This window comes from Olea europaea, chromosome 1 (genome assembly GCF_002742605.1).
Source record: "Olea europaea var. sylvestris chromosome 1, O_europaea_v1, whole genome shotgun sequence".
NCBI lineage: Eukaryota > Viridiplantae > Streptophyta > Magnoliopsida > Lamiales > Oleaceae > Olea > Olea europaea.
Genome location: NC_036237.1, coordinates 2,742,964 through 2,761,837, shown reverse-complemented (window position 1 = coordinate 2,761,837; position 18,874 = coordinate 2,742,964). Strand labels below are relative to the sequence as shown.

Below are 18,874 nucleotides of genomic sequence, written 5' to 3'. Positions count from 1 at the left end.
ATGTTTTGCATCGAGTATTGCTTTCCATTTCCCAAATTATAGTGCATTCCTATGGTTTTCTTCACATTTTTTCTAAATTTTTGGTTCATGTTCATCAATGTAGTTCTTGCACCTTGTTGATTCATTTGATGTGTGGTTTGTTTGATTGTGAAGTCCATAGCATGTCGTTTTTAGGGATGTGTTTGGATTTTTGATTGGGTCTCGTATGTGCTTGGAATTTGGTGCCGAAGTCACGCACGCCACGTGTTCGATGAAAGTTAACTTTTTTATGCTTATTTGGTTTCTTTTGATTTTTTTTATTTCCTTCTTTTCCTTCGTTTCTTTCCTACTTGTTTGAGTGTCGTTGCATGCCGTGTGTGTTTTCATTCATGTTTATGTGATTGGATCATGTGTTTCCGTGTGTGCATCTTCTCATATCATGTTGCATCGTGATGCGTGCATTTCACATTATGCTTATTCTTTTCATCTCCGCATGTGCCAGATGGCTCGTAAGCGCTCTCGTACCTCTGCACAGCCCGCTAGTGGATCGACATCTTATAGTAGATCCCGATTTATTTCTACTACAGCTCAGGAGGTCTTCACGTCTCAGTTCTCCTTACGCCCCGTTCTCATGGAGCGTGAGGTAATTCTATCTGACCTTCCTGTTGACGTTGCCGCTATTTTTGTTTCCCGGGGTTGGGAGCCCCTTCTTGTTGGTCTTACACCGCCGCCTCCACTCTTCGTTCAAGAGTTTTATACTAATATTCATGAGGTGGATGGGTCGTCATTTAGGAGTTTTCTTAGAGGTCATTCTTTTCGAGTTACTTCGTCTGCAGTAGCTCTTGCGTTAAGTATACCTCAGATTCCTCATTCGACGTATCCCTATCTTCTCCCTGCTTCTCTTCCGGCCGATGCCCTTGTTCGGTCGACTCTTTTGAACACCCCGTCTACTGGGGGGCCTACGGCTATGGCCACGAGTTCATTACCCACTGATCGATAGGTTTTGTTGCGCATCATGTGCACAAACCTATGGCCTGTTGCCCATACTTCTTCTTTACCGATGGTACGGGCTCGTTTTCTATATGCCCTACTTCATGGGGACTCTATCGACCTTCTTACTTTTGTGTGCCAGCAGATTCTAGCTTCTTTTCGTACTCTTGGGGATCGTTTAGGGCTACCTTATGCTTGTTTGATTCATCGGGTTGTCCTTTCTCTTGGTGCATCTTTCCCTGAGGGGTCTTCTACTCGTATAGGTCGTCCGATAGGACAGCAGACCATTCACCAAAGTCGATCCCATGTCCCATCCTCTTCGGCTCAAGTTGCCGCTCAGGCTGAGCCCGTTGATGTTTTTGATTTTTCGGAGCCCTTTGATCCTATTACTGATATTCTTACTGCGGGTTCCCGTGTCTTTCTTCCGCCTCGTTCGGATTTTTCTTCAACTGTTCCGCTTCGAGCTGCCTTTCTTTCAACATCTACTTCTGCTCCAGGGGTGGCTTCCTTGCCTGTTGACGCCATGGTGATGCTTATGGGTCAGATGTCTACTTTAGTCGCGCAGTAGGCTCGTATGATGGCAGAGATCACGCAGTTACGTGCTGCTTCGGGGCATCAGTCTGCTGAGCTTTCTTTATTTCGGTGTGCTCTATCAATGTGTCAGCGTCAGTTGCGTTGGATTCGTGATCGATTGGATGAGAGCTTGAGTGACAAGACTAGTGATGAGTCACCAAGTGCGGGTGGTGCTGCTTCTTAGTTTTAGTTTTAGTTTTTGATCCTTTGTCATTTGTGACAAAAAGGGGAGTAGATAGTTTAATCTTAATTTAACTGTGATATAACTGTGGTTTGATATCTATTTAATGACTAGATTAAAGTTTGATGTTTTAGCAATATTGATGTATATTTTTGATGTTTTTTGACTTACATGACTATTGCTTCTTAATCTGGTTAATTACATATGCACTATTCCTTGTTTTATTTACTGTTTCCATTTCACGTACTTTTACACTTGGTATTGAGTTTCTGTATTTCAGGAAACAGGTTTGACAGGAGATAGTTGCTTTGATTGAATGAATAGGTCGTTAGGAGTTACATTTTTTTGTGTCCTTGATTGTCTTGTATAATTTTGTCACAGAATGCCAAAGGGGGAGTTTGTTAGGAAAATGTTGTAATTGACAATCTGTGACCAAAAGGACCAATTTGTCGAGTTTGTAAAGTCAAGGACCAATTTGTCAATGTCTAAAAGTTCAGGGACTTGTGTTGCAATTTCGCAATAATTAATGTATAGGTCTAGGGTAAAGTTGGATGCTTTGAAGATGAAAACGGCGCAAGATTGGTGCTAGAGTTTCGTCCTGACCTCACTCGAGCCTAAATAACAGAACTTGCGTCGCTGGAGTTTCGCCACCACTTCGCTCGATCGAGAGTGCGTCGCTATAGTTTCGCTGGCACTTCGCTCGAGCGACAGTGTCATCTGGCGTTTGGTAATTTTCCTTCCTCGCGAATTTTAAACGCTCCATACTATAAAAAACGACCTACTATATAAACAAAAAATTCGCTTTTCATTAACAACCTTTGGCAAAACACATAGCACAATATTTTCCTCTCTACCAAAGGATCAATTGCAAAACTCTTCACCATATGATTTATTGAAGAAAAAAACATCAAACACCTTTTCAAACAAAATACCTATCAAAAATCCTCACTACTTCCAGAATATCAGTTGATTGAAGATTCGGGAAGGAGGTTGATTGAAGAACTGGAGTTCTTGTTGATTCACGGGAAATAGAAGAAATACAAGGCTGGGATTTTGGCGCAGATCTGCAGAATCCAGGAGAGCTTTGGTTGATACAGTAAGGAGGTCAGAGTGTTGTTAGATACAGTCATGTCTGGTGTACTGTAAGTTGGAGTCTTCTATAGTGAATCCCTACTGACTTGTGCCCGGAGTTTTTACCCAGTTGGGTTTTCTCCGTCAACAATTTTTGTGTTATTTATTGCTTTCTGTCAATTTCAATTCAACCGGCAATTCAACATAGGTAGTTAAATCATGTGAATGAATTTGGACAGTTTAATTTATGTGACTTGTTGCATAACTTAATTAAATTGTTAAATTCCGCATAGACACCTATTCACCCCTCCCCCCTCTAGGTGTTGGTTGGATCGAACTACAGCCTTTTCAGTATATTTGTTGAGCGCTACAGCTCAAATTTTAGAAGTAGATCGGGTTTCATATAACAAATTTACGAAGATGCAAAACGGTCACCCAAGTCTAGTTATCTTATATTTGATGGGTGTAAGACGTTAAGTTGTAGTAAACGTGAGCTTACGAAAATAATTAGAAGGGCAAAACAGTCATTTTAGCCCAGGTCTGATTATTATCAGATGTTAGATGATAAGACATTAATTTGGGAAGTTTGAGTATGTAATTTCAAAGAAAAAGCAACCATGTTTCGAAGCTCCCAAGCTCCATTAGTTAGACTGGACACCAACTACACATGATGGACACCCACTACACGTGATGGACACAAACATGATTATCTTCGAAATTTGAATTACCTCTGGAAGCTTCCAGTATCCATTAAATTGCGAAGGGCTTTTAATGCAAAGTTCGCCCACCTCCCCATCGCTACTTCCATCATCAGCAAAGGATCTTGGCCTATCACAGGAAATGAATTTTGACAAGTTTTATGTGGTGCATAAGTCATACCAAAAGTAGATATTGTCGCATCTAGAATCAATAAATTAATCGTGCTCCTCATAAATTATAAAAGAAGTCTAACTTCATCTTTTAAGTACCGTTTATTGTGATTCCCTTGAAGTTTTAAAAGAAGAAGAATCATTAAATATTCAGTAGAACATATACTCACTTTAACAAACTAGACCCAGATCATAACCCCATTATAAGTAGACAAACTCATGCGAATTTAATCAGGGTATATAAAATAGTTTTTCCATCTGATGTAAAGACTTTAAAATGTTGATTTCAACCCAAAAAATAGGACTAACCTGAACACCTGGAAGTGGTTTGCCAACGGTGCCTCCTTTACGCTCACCTTTTAGGGGATTAAAAATCCCCATGACAAACTATAATCAACGAACCATTGACATAAACCCGGAAAATAATTCGTTTCTTCAAAATCTCTATTCGTGCCATAACCGCAGCTTCAGATAGTTGACAAATCTCAGTCATACCATATCTTTCCAAAAGGCGATGTCCAGTGATGGTTTCCCATTGTTGCATAATGGGAAGAAGGAGATCAGAGGAGCCACACATCTGGCAATCAGACAGCCCATAAAGTTAGATAGCTGGGAAGAAGACAAAAGAGATCGTAGTAAAAATAAGAGTAAGGGTTATCAAAAATGACCAATTAGAACTCAAAAGACCACACACTAACAAGTATTGTAAGTCCAAATTCTACTTGAATATTCGTATCTGAGGCTTCACCAGGAAAAGGATTGAAAGCTAATTACCATGAGACGCAACTGTCTTGCAGCAGAAGCAGAAGCAGCTTGTGAGTCTGAATCCATAGCTTCATACCCTTGTAGTAGACGTGTGTACAAGGTCGGAACCTATGTAACGGAACAAGGAAAAAGAACAATTACATTGTGTGAAATACCAAATGCTCTCTATAAAATACATAAGTTCGTTGAATTTGACCAGTTGACTCCTCGGATGAAAGAATTCCGAAAATAAAGTAGATATATGAGAAGGTTATGCTAATCTATGGAACTACTGGTAGTTCTGGAAGAAAAATTTCTGACCCAGAAAGGACAATGTAATGAACATGAAACAAAATACAGGGTATTGTAAAGAACAACTCTTAATATCATAAAATCAGGTGGGGGTGGGGAGTGAAAATTGTCTAAGTGCCCATATATGCTTTTCAGTATTCCATTTTGAACAATGGCAAGTTAAATTCTACTTGAGAAGACAGCATTTGCATAAAAAAAAGCTCTAGGGCAAGCAAGGGTGGTAAAAATCTAGAAGACAGCTATAAATACAACAATCTAACTAGTTGACGATATCAGAAACTCAACTTACTCCTGTAAACACGGTTATAGCATCTTCAGCTTTGGTTTCATCACTTAAATAAGATTCACGCCATCTCTGCCAGATTCCTCTCACACTGAATTTTGGCATGAATTCGACCTTTCAAAAATATAATTGGTGTAATATAATCAATTGGAATACTACAAGTAAACAGAACTTATACTGAAGGACAAATGTAGCACGAAAGATCAATTTAAAATCTGAAACGAATTCTAGCAAATACGAAGTTGAATGTAAGGGTGAGGGAGTTACCGTCGAACCCGCATAGAGAGGGGCCAAAAAAGCGTTAAAAAGTCCATGAACATGTATGGAAGTAGTTAAGATCGACAATTAATTGGAGTTTCCAGCCATATCAGGCAACATGTATTAATCGAACAATGTAACTGAAACTGTAGGTAATTATACGTTAATTACTAAAAGCCAACTTTTGACAAAGGAAAAAGAAAAAATTTCTGGATATGATATAGTGGTAGACAGTGCAACAATTGATCACTGGATGTGTATCCCCATGCATCTGTTAATATTTGAACCTGAAGGTATGACAAGAATTTAGCATTCGTTGCTGGGGATAATAAAATTGTCCCAGTAACCAATATCATATAAGATATTAACAAAGATTTAGGAATGGAGATTACAATTTCTGTAAGCCTACAATATGAATAATAGCCATTTGTAGACCATAAAAGAAAACAGCTAGTAGTCAATTATTTCTACTGATTACACTGTCATAAACCAAGTGATTAATAACTACAGACAAAACAGATGCTTAGAGAACGAGTAATTTTAATATAATGTTGATAGTTGAAGAAAACAAATTTTTAATGAGCAATGGAAAACATGTGCTGTTTCTCCCAATATAAATTAATATATTACTATGTCAAGGCCATTATATGCGACAATTCTCTCAGACTCCGTTAAAAGTGTGCCAGGTTTCTGTTTCCACATATCTGAAGCTTTTGTTTATAAGAAAGATCAAAACTTTTTAAGTCCCAACAGAAATTAAGTGCAAATGAGTACCTGTGCTAAGATGCCTTTATGTGTGTGGACAACTCCTTTCGGTTTACCTGTTGTAACACTGGTGTATATAATCACGCTGGGTCATCACCTGCATTTATACATTAAATTATGCAAGTAAAATAACATCACTAATACTCATATACAACAGTTATGATATAAAATTATGCAATTCTAAATGTAACACACCATTTATCTCTTTGGAGACTTTAATCCCCTGAAAAGATTTATCACCATCCTTTTCTCCATTTCTCATGTCATCATGCTCAGTACGGTCTGAATTTATACTTGGAACATGAGGAATTAGAGACAATTGAACACCAGTTTTAGCTGTAACGGTTTCCAAAAGTTCTTGATGATCTTCAGCACTCAGAATCATGGCTACATCCTACATTGAAATTGACGGAACAATTTCAGTTATTGTCTGCAAAACAATAATCACATCACCAAGTATAGTCATATATTTTGATACAATGCCTATGCAAAGAAAACTATAATTATCTGAACAAAGGATATGGGAGTTAAAACAACGGGTGTAGGATGATAGTAAACAGTGGATACAAATGACAAATATGCAAACAGCTTTAGGATTTAGGTCATACAATATATATTATTTTATAGTCATGAAAAGAAAGTCAAGCAATATTAGAAGTTAAATGTATTTCCTTTGCCAGCAATGGAGTATATAAGATCACTGGAAAATGAAAAGGCAGTTTAAATAGATACAGGATTTAAGGAACAAACCGAATCATTCATCACATGCAGTAGCTCGGCTTCTGGGTAGCTGAGTGCGAGAGGAACTGCAACACCTCCACTGAACCAAGTTCCTAGTACTCCAGCGACAAACTCAGCAGAAGGTTTAGCAACAATTCCTATTCTAGATCCACCAAGACATTTATTTTCTCTGTGACCATCAGCCTGTAAAACAAGTGTTTGTTTGTGCTCTATTACTTTTTTGACAAAAAGAAGTAGGTCCAAGCTAGCAAATTAAGAGTGCAAAATCTAAAGAAAAGTTGTCCTCCATTCAAAACATAATAAATTCTAATCAGTTGCTGATAATAATCTTCGTCAAGTCACATTGCAGATAAGGGGTCTTACAATTCAGTGTTGTCGTCAATTATTAGTTACAGGATACATTAAGGAAGGAAGACTCAAGTGGTTGAAAATCCCTACTGCAGACCCAAAGTATTCACATAGCAGATCCCGAATTTTATGAATCAGTCTTAGTTTTTACTGTTGTTGTATCACATTATTAATTAGAAAGGTAGACCAAATCACGCTGAGAATTCAAGAGCAACCACGAGAAAGAAAGCAGGAAGAGGGAAAAGTGAACCGAAACGAACACTACTGTCATATTTGAGGAAGAGATTGTTGTACATTATATATATACAGATGAGAAATTTGCATAATTCCTTTACAGGGCCAAGTCAAGGATCCTTTTAATGGAACTACAAGAAAAAAAAATTTGAACAACATGAAATTATATCATCCATCCTGCAAAGCTTCAGGGGAATATATGTTTCAACTCACAGATTTTAAATCAGCATTGCATAACAAATTTGATATCTTCTGAGCAGATGAGATCAGTTGATGGTAAGTGTAACTTTTTTGATCAGCTCGTATGGCAATACTCTTGGGAGATGCAGAACCCGTGCTGGCAACTGCCCTTACAAGCTCCATAAGTATATTATTTACTGAACCTGTAAAAAGAATCCGAAAAAGAGAGTCAAATGCCATATAATCAAATTTGGAAGGGAACCTCTAACAAATTGATGCAGGAGGATCCGAGTCGAGTGATGATAATTTGTCAGATAGCACGATGATGACGTTGAGATACCATGAAATGACAGATCGACGCAAAGATGGAAAGTAAATCGCAATTATTTTCTTAATTGGAGGAATTTGACGCGTTTTTGATAATTTGGTCATAACTTTGGCTACGGTTATCGGAATCGCTTTTATGACCCCAATCCGGAAAGCACTCTTCAGCGCGCACATCGTGGCCACCCAGCCATGCTCAGTGAGCGTCAATTTCAGGCCCAAAATCCATTGTTTTCCTTTCCAAAATTCAATTTTAAGTTATTTTTTGCTATTTATGGTAATGTTTCGTTTCCCTTTTTCCATATGTTAGAAAACTCGAATTGAGCCAAATTTTTGGCAACCTACTTCTTTTACTTAATATTTTATTCTGGTATAATTTCGGGATTTTGCCATTTTTGGTAATTTTCCCATAATTTCGTATTTCGCAGCTATTTAACTCGGCTTGTGGGTTAATTTTGGTTATTCTACATTATTAATAATATTGAGTTGATTTCAGAGTATTTTCTCTGGTTTTTGGACGTTTTCTGTCGTTCCTTTCTTGCGAATCATCTGCTACAACAAGCCAATAGGATGATCACTATCCTACCCGGCGTCACAAACACCCTCCGTCCCTTCCACCCTTAGCCCCACTGCCTGGCAACCCATAACTTCTTCTCTAAACCTGGGGGTTGGAATTGTTATCTTTAGAAGAAGGTAATGTTTTTGGAACAAGAATTGGTACATTTATAACATTAGCTAAAACTTACATGCCATTCTCAGTAAAAATTACGACCGATATCTTTAGACAATTTAGCACCTACTACAAGACTACTCAAATCAGCTCTTTTATATTCCTCAGTCATCGATAAACAATCTTTTGGACTGTACTCAACGTAATTACACTAAATATACAGATTCGAAAATGTTACTTAAGTAATAGTTTCTTTCGAATATCAGTTTCCACTTTCCAATCAACCAAATGAGATTCAAAGAAAATACATCGATTCCAACAAACCTAATAAAATCTCTATTGAAATGTAGTTTTTCCTGAATTCACATTACAAGCTCTTAACTTTCTGCAACTACAATTGCACTCGATGAGACACCAGATGGGTGAGCTTCTGGCAGTAAGCTTCTAGCACTACAAAAACATGCCACATTCACACGAAATGGTAGAATTGAAACAACCAAATTCCCATTTGAGAATTTGATTGCATAAGTAAGAATTTCCAGTGTCGTATTTTTATTTTTTTTCCAAATTACTCAAAACTACATTCAAAAACCATTAAACCTCAATTAGCACCATAATAACAAAAGCCTTTAGCACAGCTACAGATCCACAAAACATGAACTTTTCTCTCAAAAGTCAAACCCATAATCTAAAATAAAAACCACTCCTTAATGCAACATTTATCATTAATGTTCAATTCATTCGCCCCAATTCACTAATCCAATTAACTAAGAAACAATATCTTTCAGCTTAAACTAAATATATGAATGCAAAATTTACCAGAAGAGAAGGACCGAAACTGATTAGATGACCAAAAGTTGTAATTTTTATTATAGGGAGAAAAATTATTCAGATAGCGCAAGAGTCCCAGGCTCGAACAAGAAATACTATAATCTTGGAAACAGAGGTATTGTCTGAATACGAGGCTTAAATATGTTCATCGTAGGTGGGTTCTGCCTTTGGCATTTTGGGGTAGTTCCAGATTAATTACTATAGTAAAAAAATATTCATATTCTATTTGTCAATTATGGGATTTCGCGAGGTTCTTTTAATTATGTGTTCTTGATTCATTCAATCTTGTCAAGAGTAGGTTGGTGTTTGAATTGCGGATTGGAGAGGGTGGGGGCTGCTCTGAGGCTAGGTGTGGTGGCTGCTTACTCCTCAGAAGAACTAAACGTGGCAGAAATGTGAGTTAAAAAGGGAGTATTTTTCTGTTGGTAGATATTAAAATCAAATTTTTAGTACATTTTGATAGAAATTGTAAAAAAATATTTGGTTGAAAAATTGTGAGTTTCATAAAATGTGTGATTAAATAAATTGTTACTTTAACTTGAATTAAAATTTTAATTATAATTTCCACCAAACATGAGCTTAGCGAAAGTTCATGGATAATTGGAGGTATTATGGTCTTTAATTTTGACCTGGTTGAAGGATGAATGGCAACGACAGGGGATGGGGATGGGGATGGGGATGGGGATGGGGATGGGAATGGGGTGGCGCTCTCCTTGTCCACGGTTTTATTGGAGATAAAAATATTCTCATTTTCCGTTTCGTTTCTCGTTTACTTATTTGAATATTTTCTAAAAGAGTTTATTTAGCTATGATTAAAATTTAAAAAATAAAAAAAAAACTAAAATTTAGGACGATTTTGTCCATTGTGATGGGGCACACACACGAGGAGGGACGGGTATTTTACCGCTTTAAATTGCTCTCCCTAGATTTTCAATTTTCAATTAATTTATCATTTTAATCATAACAGTGATATATCTCTATTTTTTAACAGTTTGTTTGATTGATATCACGACACTGTCAAAGGTTGTTAGACATTGTAATTCTTGACCACAAGTAGTTGCAATCCACGTTTATTCTTTCCTCAACCGCAACCTTTATCGATGGAGTTGAGTTGAGCTTCGCAACATCTAATGACATAAATTTTTCTTTTAAAACTGGAAATTATTCATAAAGATTTATCCTTTTTTTATCATCCCTTTGATGTCTAATGGTGTCAATTTTATATATTTTCCTCTCACATGTCCAGTGATTTTGAATCAAGTATTGTTTACTTTCATTCGAGGTTTAAACTAGCATTTCTATTAAGAGGTAAATGAAACTCCCCAGTGGACAAGGTGCATAGATCACCCAACCATTAGAAGGTGTTTGGGAACGAATTTAAGCCATAATAAACAATTTGGCACATGCAAAATTCTTCGAGGTTTGGAATATTAGAGCGACCTAATACAAAGTATACCCGTGAATCCAACTCTTGGCCGCCATGCCACCTCTATTCCTCTTTCATTGTGCCATCGACAACTACCCACCACCACCATTTTCCCGACTCCAAGCCTTCACACCACCCACGTCCCTTCTTCATGTCTCTTCATTTCATCTTTCGACCCCTAGCCTGCACATCGATGAAAACAGCTCATGAACAATATCAATAATCCCCATGGATTGGACGGATGACTTGAATATAATTTGAGATCTATCACATCAAAAGTTGGGATGAAGTGAAAGTGTAACATATTGCTTTGTAATCAGTAAAAATCAAAAGCTTACTCAATTCTCCAGAATCCAGGACATCTGCTATCTGACCAAATGTCACACAGGGTAAAAACCTGTCATAATGGCTGCAAAAACAACTAGACAAAGTTAGATCAATGCCACATTGTCTCAAAACTTGAGTAATGGGAGACTATATTCATATTTTCGTCATAGACACATGCTCACTTTTTATAAATGGGTGGACAATTTGATTGGCTCCATATTGAACCATTGAATTTAAAAGTTTAAGCTAGATGGACTTCCTGCTGAGGTCAGCTGCCCATCTGAAAGTTCTGAGGATTCGAGGTCACTGGTTCAGTGCTCCCGGGTCTTGCGACCAATGGAGGCTGTTCTGCTTGAGAGTTTGGAGGATAAGACTTAAGAGGTCACTGGTTTGACTACATTTGGAGTTTCCACTTCCTCATTGGCTTGGATTTTACCAATATTATCGCTAGTGATGATTAAACTGAATGAAGATGATGCTCAAGAAAAATCCCACTTTGTTTTGATAGAGTTTGCACAGGAAATTAAATATATGAAAATCAATCAGACTTTTCAAATTCATCAAAGAAGACTCCCAAATTTTCTTTCTTGCTGAAAATTGGACAAAATAAGTGGGATCCATGCCTTGAATATCAATTTATCACTCAATGTATTTTGCATACAAGCCAATGCATTCCAAGCTCCATTTAGCCCCTATTTTGTGCAACTAAAAATTCGGTTTTTAGTAAATTGTGAAGGTTCGGATGTAGGATACCTATCCAGGAGATGGAATCATCGAAGACCTAATCTTTTTGAAATGTTAATGAAATGTGTGGTAGAAAAGTTGATAGAGTTGTGGGTCCAGTAAAAAAATGTATGGTTAAAAATATTTGAAGAAAAAATGATCGTTTTTGAAAATGAGGGTCAAAGAGAGGCTTAAATGAAAACTGCTAATAACTGGTTCTATAATTATTCAATATGCCTTGGTTTTTGCCGAATCTTTTCAATCACCTTAGAAAATGAAGTTGATTTCTGTCTTGGCGTGATGAATAGTGGTGCCTATACCAGCAGCCTGATCTATTTCTCTAGTGTGATCTTATCCCTAATGACATTTTACCAATAAAATAATGGGGAATTTACATAAATGTCACTAAATTTAAAAATGCACAAAAAAATTTGTCTTGCACAATTTTTTTCCAAAAATGTCACTTTTTCTCCACAAAATGTCCATCTTACCCTTTGAGACCTTTTTTAGGAGCAATAAATGCTTGATTTGAATGCAATTAATGGTGTGATGTGAACATTTATTTTTCTTTATTGTTAACATTGAAGAAATGAATATTATATTATATAATATGAATTTTTGATTAAAAAATGGTGGAATCTATACAAAGTACACACACATGTAAGACTTGAAATAGCTTCTTCTTCTTCATCTCTCTTCCGTCATCAACAAGGCAAAAAGGAAAGCTATTAATCAATCTCAAAGGTGAGGTAGTAGGAAAGAAATATTTTCATGACATACTTGACTACTTTAAATGTTCAATAGAACATTCTCATAATTAATTGTCCATTTTTAATCTCTTATTCATTGATGTGTTTAATTTTTGGTATATTTTAGAAAGGGAAAAAATATCAATATTCTCTACAAAATCTAAAGAATTCCATATTTAATGAAGTATTGAGTTATACTTTCTTTATATATGTGGGAAGATCAGTTGATGTTGTAGTTGAGAATTGATTATCACCATTAATATTTTGTAATAAATTCTTCAAACAGTCAAACACATGATTTTTAACTTCCTCGAAATTTATGATAGTTCAACTGTTGAGTAGTTTCGTTGAAACCGTCGGGTTAAACATTTTAACTGTCGAACTCGATATTTAGTAACTGTCGGGATGGACAGAGAATTCAATTGTCGATTTTGACACCCGAAAAGCTCTCTTTTTGGTACTACGTGGATCAAAGTATTCTAATACACCAATTTGATGGTATTAAATCCTTTGACATATGAATGTGCAAAATTCTCACTTTTGTAGTCCCAACATTTCAGGTATAGCTCATAATTTGAGATCCATCATGTCGTATGGGGAGAGCTTTGCTCACGTGGATGACGAATGAAAGTGGAGAGTGGACAAAACGACTTCCATATGCGATTTTCAATCCCCAGCCAAATGAATTGTAAATTGCAACGTTGTAATTAGTTCACCAAATTATGCACATGATGAACCCCATTTGTTAACATCAACACAAATAACGGCGTTTGCGTACACATTATCCGCTTACATTAATCAGAATAAGCATAAGTAAAAAATTTTGTCAAAATATCTTTGACAACGTACAATTAGCCAATCATACTCTACGGTCGTTCAATATACATTGAGGGAGGATGCGAAATCACTTCCTTGTTTTGTCCATTTAAAAATGTAATTTTCAATATCCACAAAATTTATGATAATTTGGAACATCGTAATCCATGGAGTCAATTCAGCTCATGATAAACACAATTTCATAACATCCGCTGAACATGGTGTAAAATATAGATCTACAGCCCAATGGTTAATTTGTCGTTCCCGACAGATAGAAATCTGTAATTCTCGACAGTTCGATCGGACTGAATTACACAAAATACACTACCCGAATTACAGCTTAGGGACATGTTCATGAAGACATTTTGGTTCTGTGTTAATCAAATTTATCCCTACAAAAGACTAGACTATACACTACTTATCCAAATGCTCCTTGACCACCAAAAATTTCCATATTTCCATGCAAATTCTCGTTGTTGGTTGGGTCTTTGTTGTACCCACGACGACGACCATGATCATATCTTCGTCCACTACGGCCTCCTCCTATAGAGTCATAGTTTGCCTCTCTGACTGCTCAAACGAACAAACACGAAATATAAGTAGTAAAAAAGATGAGTTGAAAATAAGAAATATTTGGAGCTAAAATTGTTTCGAGGGAACAAAACATTACCCAAAAGAGAAATATATGAAATATACATACTTTATGTTATTATGAATGTCCAATTTTTGTACAACTTTACCATCAATTTGTGTAAAAGTAATCCCTTGTCTTCGTTTTTTAGTGTACCTAGGAAATCCCACGAGCCATCAATCCATTACGTTAAAAGAAACTGCAGATCAATTTCTTATATGGCTATACATTTATTAGATATAATCAAAATGAGAAAAAAAAATTGATGGTAAAGGCAACAAGAATAGAGCGTACAGCCAAGTAATGTCTATTGGCTATGGTTGCTCTCTCTTTTATTCTTTTCTTTCTTTGCTGTCGGCACTGTTGCTGAGGTGCCCTGAGCCTCACCTTCTGTAAAGATTGTAGTCAAAAGGGTGAAGAATGGTACTTATGTAGATTTACTGAAACCAAGAAATGAGAGTTCCCAATTAGAGTGGAGCAGCCACTGGAAAATGGGTTCAACAAATTTTTTTGATATCAAATAACCGATAATGAAAAGGAAAGGGTTACAAAATCGACCTTGGCCTTACGATCGCTGATGTCGAGCTTCAGGTCCTTCTCCACCTTGCCGACCACCGCAACGGATCCTTCTTCTTCATCGTCGTCGTCTCCTTCGTCCTAATACCCAAGCTGTATGTTGAAGTTCGATGAAATCCAGATCCCCTTCGTCCTTGTCCCCAAAGTTGATGTTGGAGTCCGATAGAAATGGAGATACAAACGTCAAGTACGTATGAAGAGAGAGAGACAGAGATCAAAAAGTACCTTCATAGAGGAGATATGTAGTAAACAGTAGTGAACCTGTTAATGAACAGTAGTGAATCTGGATTAGTGTGAAAACGAGGAGACAAAAATGAATAATGCACACCACATCGTCTCTTTTAATGTAGATAGAGAGACTATGTCCTTGTTTGAACCCCATTTTTGCCAGGAAAATATATTTTTGAATAGTATAATGATGTGAAATGTATGGTTAAAAAATAAGGGAAAGTTTTAAATTTTCGTGTAATATTATTTTATTGAAGAGTTTTAAATTTTCGTGTAATATTATTTTACTGAAGAATATATGGTTGAAATAATATCAAAACACTGTTTAAGAATATATTTTTTCAAAAAAATAGGGCTCAAACAAGTGCTATATATATATATTAGAGCATTTGATGTGACATTTTAAAGCTTTTTATACTATTTTTTTATCTAGTCAAATCAATTTTTAATGAAGGACATGTAAGGTATTTGAATGATCTAGATGGGCAAGAATGTCCAAAATTTTTCAAAATTGACAATTTTGCAAAGACATAAAAAATGTGACATTTTTGTAAATGAAAAGCCAAAAATTGACTATTTTAGTAATTTTCACTAAAATAATAAAGAAATAACAAATCACTCTTCAGAAATCGAAGACAAAAAATATATGTCGGACTTAGCATTTACGTGTGCTAATAATATTTACACTTAACTTAGCTGAAAATGAAGGTGATGTCATCGCATACTTTGATTCAGTTTCAGCCAACATTGTCCGAATTGGATGAATAATATCAACTTTTCCACGTAGAAGTATAGCCTCTGACTTTGTAGCAATTCATGCAGAATGGCTTTATTCCCCAGCTATGGCTTCAAATATAAAATCTGTCATTATTGTTATCAAATTTTTGCGCAAGCAACCCCTATTTGGAAATTCTTAAATCATTAAAATTAGTCAACCAATCATCTAGCTGTAAAATGATTTTTTTTCTTTTATTTTTCTTTTTTGTTAATAAATTGACCAAGGAGAGAAAAGTCAACTTATCCAAATAAGAGAAAATAAAAATTCTTTCCAAAACAGCCAGCATTAATAGGGCATCTCAGGAGCAACTGCCGTCAGCTCGTTTGACAGCCTGAAACACTCAAAAGACAGTAATTTGATTGTTTTAATTTAATGGGAATGTTGAAGATTAATGAATGTTGTTGTTATCGATTTTTTTAGACAGCAATGACGTATTTGATATGTTGGTGGAACAACTCTAAGATAAGGAGATACACATTGATATGTTGTATTCGCAAGAATATAAATGAAACGGTTGAGAGAGGGAGAGGGATTGACGGACAAGGAGACAGAAAAATCGACAAGGTTCGATCGAAAGATGTCATTTTGCAAAACACGCCTCTACAACTCTCAAGTTCACACCAGCTTTTCCGTCTCTAACATGCCACTTTGTGCTAGTGTATTTCTTGAAGGTAGACAATGATAATCGACTATAAATTGGGCGATTAATAAATAAGAATATTTATAACCAATTAAAAGAATCAATAAGTGGAATACATTTTGTATACATAATACATTGGCTGAAAATTTAAATATTTATGGCATGAGTTGTCTCATAATTTAAAAGATATTTTGCAAGTGGACAACGTATAATTTAAATAGTCTGATTGATAATCATATTAAGCAGAGACTCTATAAAGAGAGGATTGAAAAGAGATGCTTTAGATCTTCATTCAGTTCGACCAAAACTTGTAACACTATGGGTAAAATTCAAGCCAATGAGGAAGTCGAAACTTCAAATGTACCCAAAACAGTGACCTCATATCCTCCGAAAAATCTCAAGATGCAACAACATCCATCTGTCGAACACGCTGAGATCGTGGAATCAGTGATCTCGTTTCCTCCAAACTCCATGATAGGAAGCAACTCAACAGTTGAACCAGTGACCTCGTATCTTCCCAACTCGCAGGTGGGGCGGCCTCCATATGTAGGAAAGCCTTGGAGCACTGGCTTGTTTGACTTTCATCTAAACCAAACAAATGGTATTTCTATCTATCCTTACACAACAATATGTTTCCACAAACTAAACCCTAATTTCGATATTTATAGTGGTTTATCCTTAATGTAAAATGTATTTTCACAATGAATAAGAAAAAAACTACATTGGTGATCTCACATATGTATCTATATCATTCTCGAAAATGATCTCTAAATTATTCTTTTATAAGTAAAAATATTAGGACAATTGGTCGAGACCATAACAGTTTTCCTTTTGCAGCTATTATGACAGCATTTTTGCCCTGGGTGACATTTGGCCAGATAGCAGAGGTCCTCGACCATGGAGAAACGAGTAAGCCCTCAATTTGATTGGAAATGTTCACATAACTTTCATTCTTAACTCTTACCTTGCTGGCCGTAAAATAAACAAAACAAAACAAACTCTTACCTTAATGTCTATCTATTTTCATCTTTAGCTAAATCGAAACAAGATATAATCGACGGAGTCTATCTTAACAATGATTGTGACAATGTTGGCCTTGATTATATGGAAATTGAGTTAGATGAAACAATTTGATTGAAAAAAAAAAATGTAAAACAAGTGATAATATGCTTCTATCACTCGGATGATATCGATCACTTATAAGTTCAGTGAACGTCAATTTCTAAACCCAATTTAATTAAATTATTCTAATATTTGCTTGTCGATACATGCAGCTTGTCCGCTGGGGACTTTCATGTACCTTGCAATGCTGCCTGGTTTTTGCTCATTTTGGATCATAGGATCAAAATATAGGAAAAAGCTAAGGACAAGATTTGGTCTAGTAGAAGCTCCATATCAAGATTTTGTATCCCACATGATTTTTCCATTTTGTTCCCTTTGTCAAGAATTCAGAGAGCTGCAGTACATGGGGTTTGATCCTGCTCTAGGTATACATAATGATTTTTTTGATTTATTTGTCTACCATATGTTAATATTGTCTAGATAAATAGTTCTTCATTACATTAACATTTATTGTGGATTAATCTGTTTATTAAGTTCAGGCAGCGACACTAATAATTCTCATCTGACAGAGCGAATTATGTAAAAGAACCCCTTTCTAGGGTTCAAATGACAAAATGCCATGTTAGAACATTTTTGTCTAAAATTTCTTTCTTAACTAGAAAAGTGAAAAATGTCAAGTATAATGAAAAAGGTTTACTTGGCATGAAACTTGACCAGGTTGAGTTGATGTGAACCTTGTGCGTGTATATGTTTTCTTCATATTCATACCTAATTAAGCTCATAAATTAGATGTTAGAAATGCATTTTATATCTCTTCTCCTTCCAAAATTGTCTCAATTGTCACAAAATGTTCGTCTCTAAACATTTTTGGCTAGCCTTTATTACGGGGGGAAAAAGAAGTAATCTTTTGTTATTTTGATCGTTCGTAAAAGATGTTTCTCCAATGGGAGATTTTTTTTAATTTTTAATTTTTTTTTTGTTTTTAGTGAATTCTTGTGTTTCTTTAACAAGCAAATCCAATAAGATTTCATTGAAGTCTAATAATATTTTGGAATATAAACTTGACAATATTTTATGAGAATAATCTTTTTGACAAGTGCAATTAAATTACATGCAGGATGGAATGGGATTCTTGCTCATCAACAACAAGCGATACAGAATCAAAATGAACAGAGAAACGGACCTCCTCCTGTTCAAGAAATGTCTAGATAAAGATTCTGATTCACGAATTTAAGGTTGTCATTCAGTTTGACGCGAAATTAATGTTTGTAAGATTCGTTGGAAAAGAGAAATAAATATGAAAAATGTTTTGTCTCTAGTAACCCTAATTATGTAAATCAATTATTAATGTTCGATTGAAAATCATGTTTATTTGAAGCTGTTGACACATAAAAATTCAGCCCAGATTGAACAGTTCAGAGAGTAAAGCCCAATTGGAGGATCCCCAAATCAGATAGTCCAAAGAACGAAATCCAATTGAACGAATCAAGGTGAATGCCCAAATAAGGGGCCCAATAGTGCGGTAACGCTATCGCCCAAGTTTGCAAATCGCTCAGAATCTGAAC

The 18,874-nt window shown here is 35.8% G+C and overlaps 1 protein-coding gene, 1 long non-coding RNA gene and 1 pseudogene across 3 annotated transcripts; 1 reads left to right on the top strand and 2 right to left on the bottom strand.

Annotated features, from left to right (window-relative positions):
- The window catches only part of LOC111403028, a 28,198-nt pseudogene extending 18,523 nt beyond the window's left edge, over positions 1 to 9,675 (bottom strand).
- A 3,887-nt stretch (positions 9,676 to 13,562) lies between these two features.
- LOC111371156 lies at positions 13,563 to 14,921 on the bottom strand. Of its 2 annotated transcripts, none has more exons than XR_002698533.1 (3): positions 14,584 to 14,921; positions 14,065 to 14,465; positions 13,563 to 13,964 (listed from the first exon to the last, which is right to left on the bottom strand). It is a non-coding gene; the product is annotated as an uncharacterized LOC111371156 (long non-coding RNA). The 2 variants fall into 2 exon arrangements; XR_002698538.1 differs by having other exon boundaries at positions 14,065 to 14,415.
- A 1,644-nt stretch (positions 14,922 to 16,565) lies between these two features.
- Positions 16,566 to 18,521, top strand: LOC111403018 (protein PLANT CADMIUM RESISTANCE 8). The gene is made up of 4 exons (XM_023031365.1): positions 16,566 to 16,848; positions 17,085 to 17,156; positions 17,522 to 17,734; positions 18,427 to 18,521. The coding sequence occupies exons 1-4, from the start codon at positions 16,566 to 16,568 to the stop codon at positions 18,519 to 18,521; spliced, it is 663 nt and encodes a 220-aa protein (XP_022887133.1).
- Positions 18,522 to 18,874: the final 353 nt, after the last annotated feature.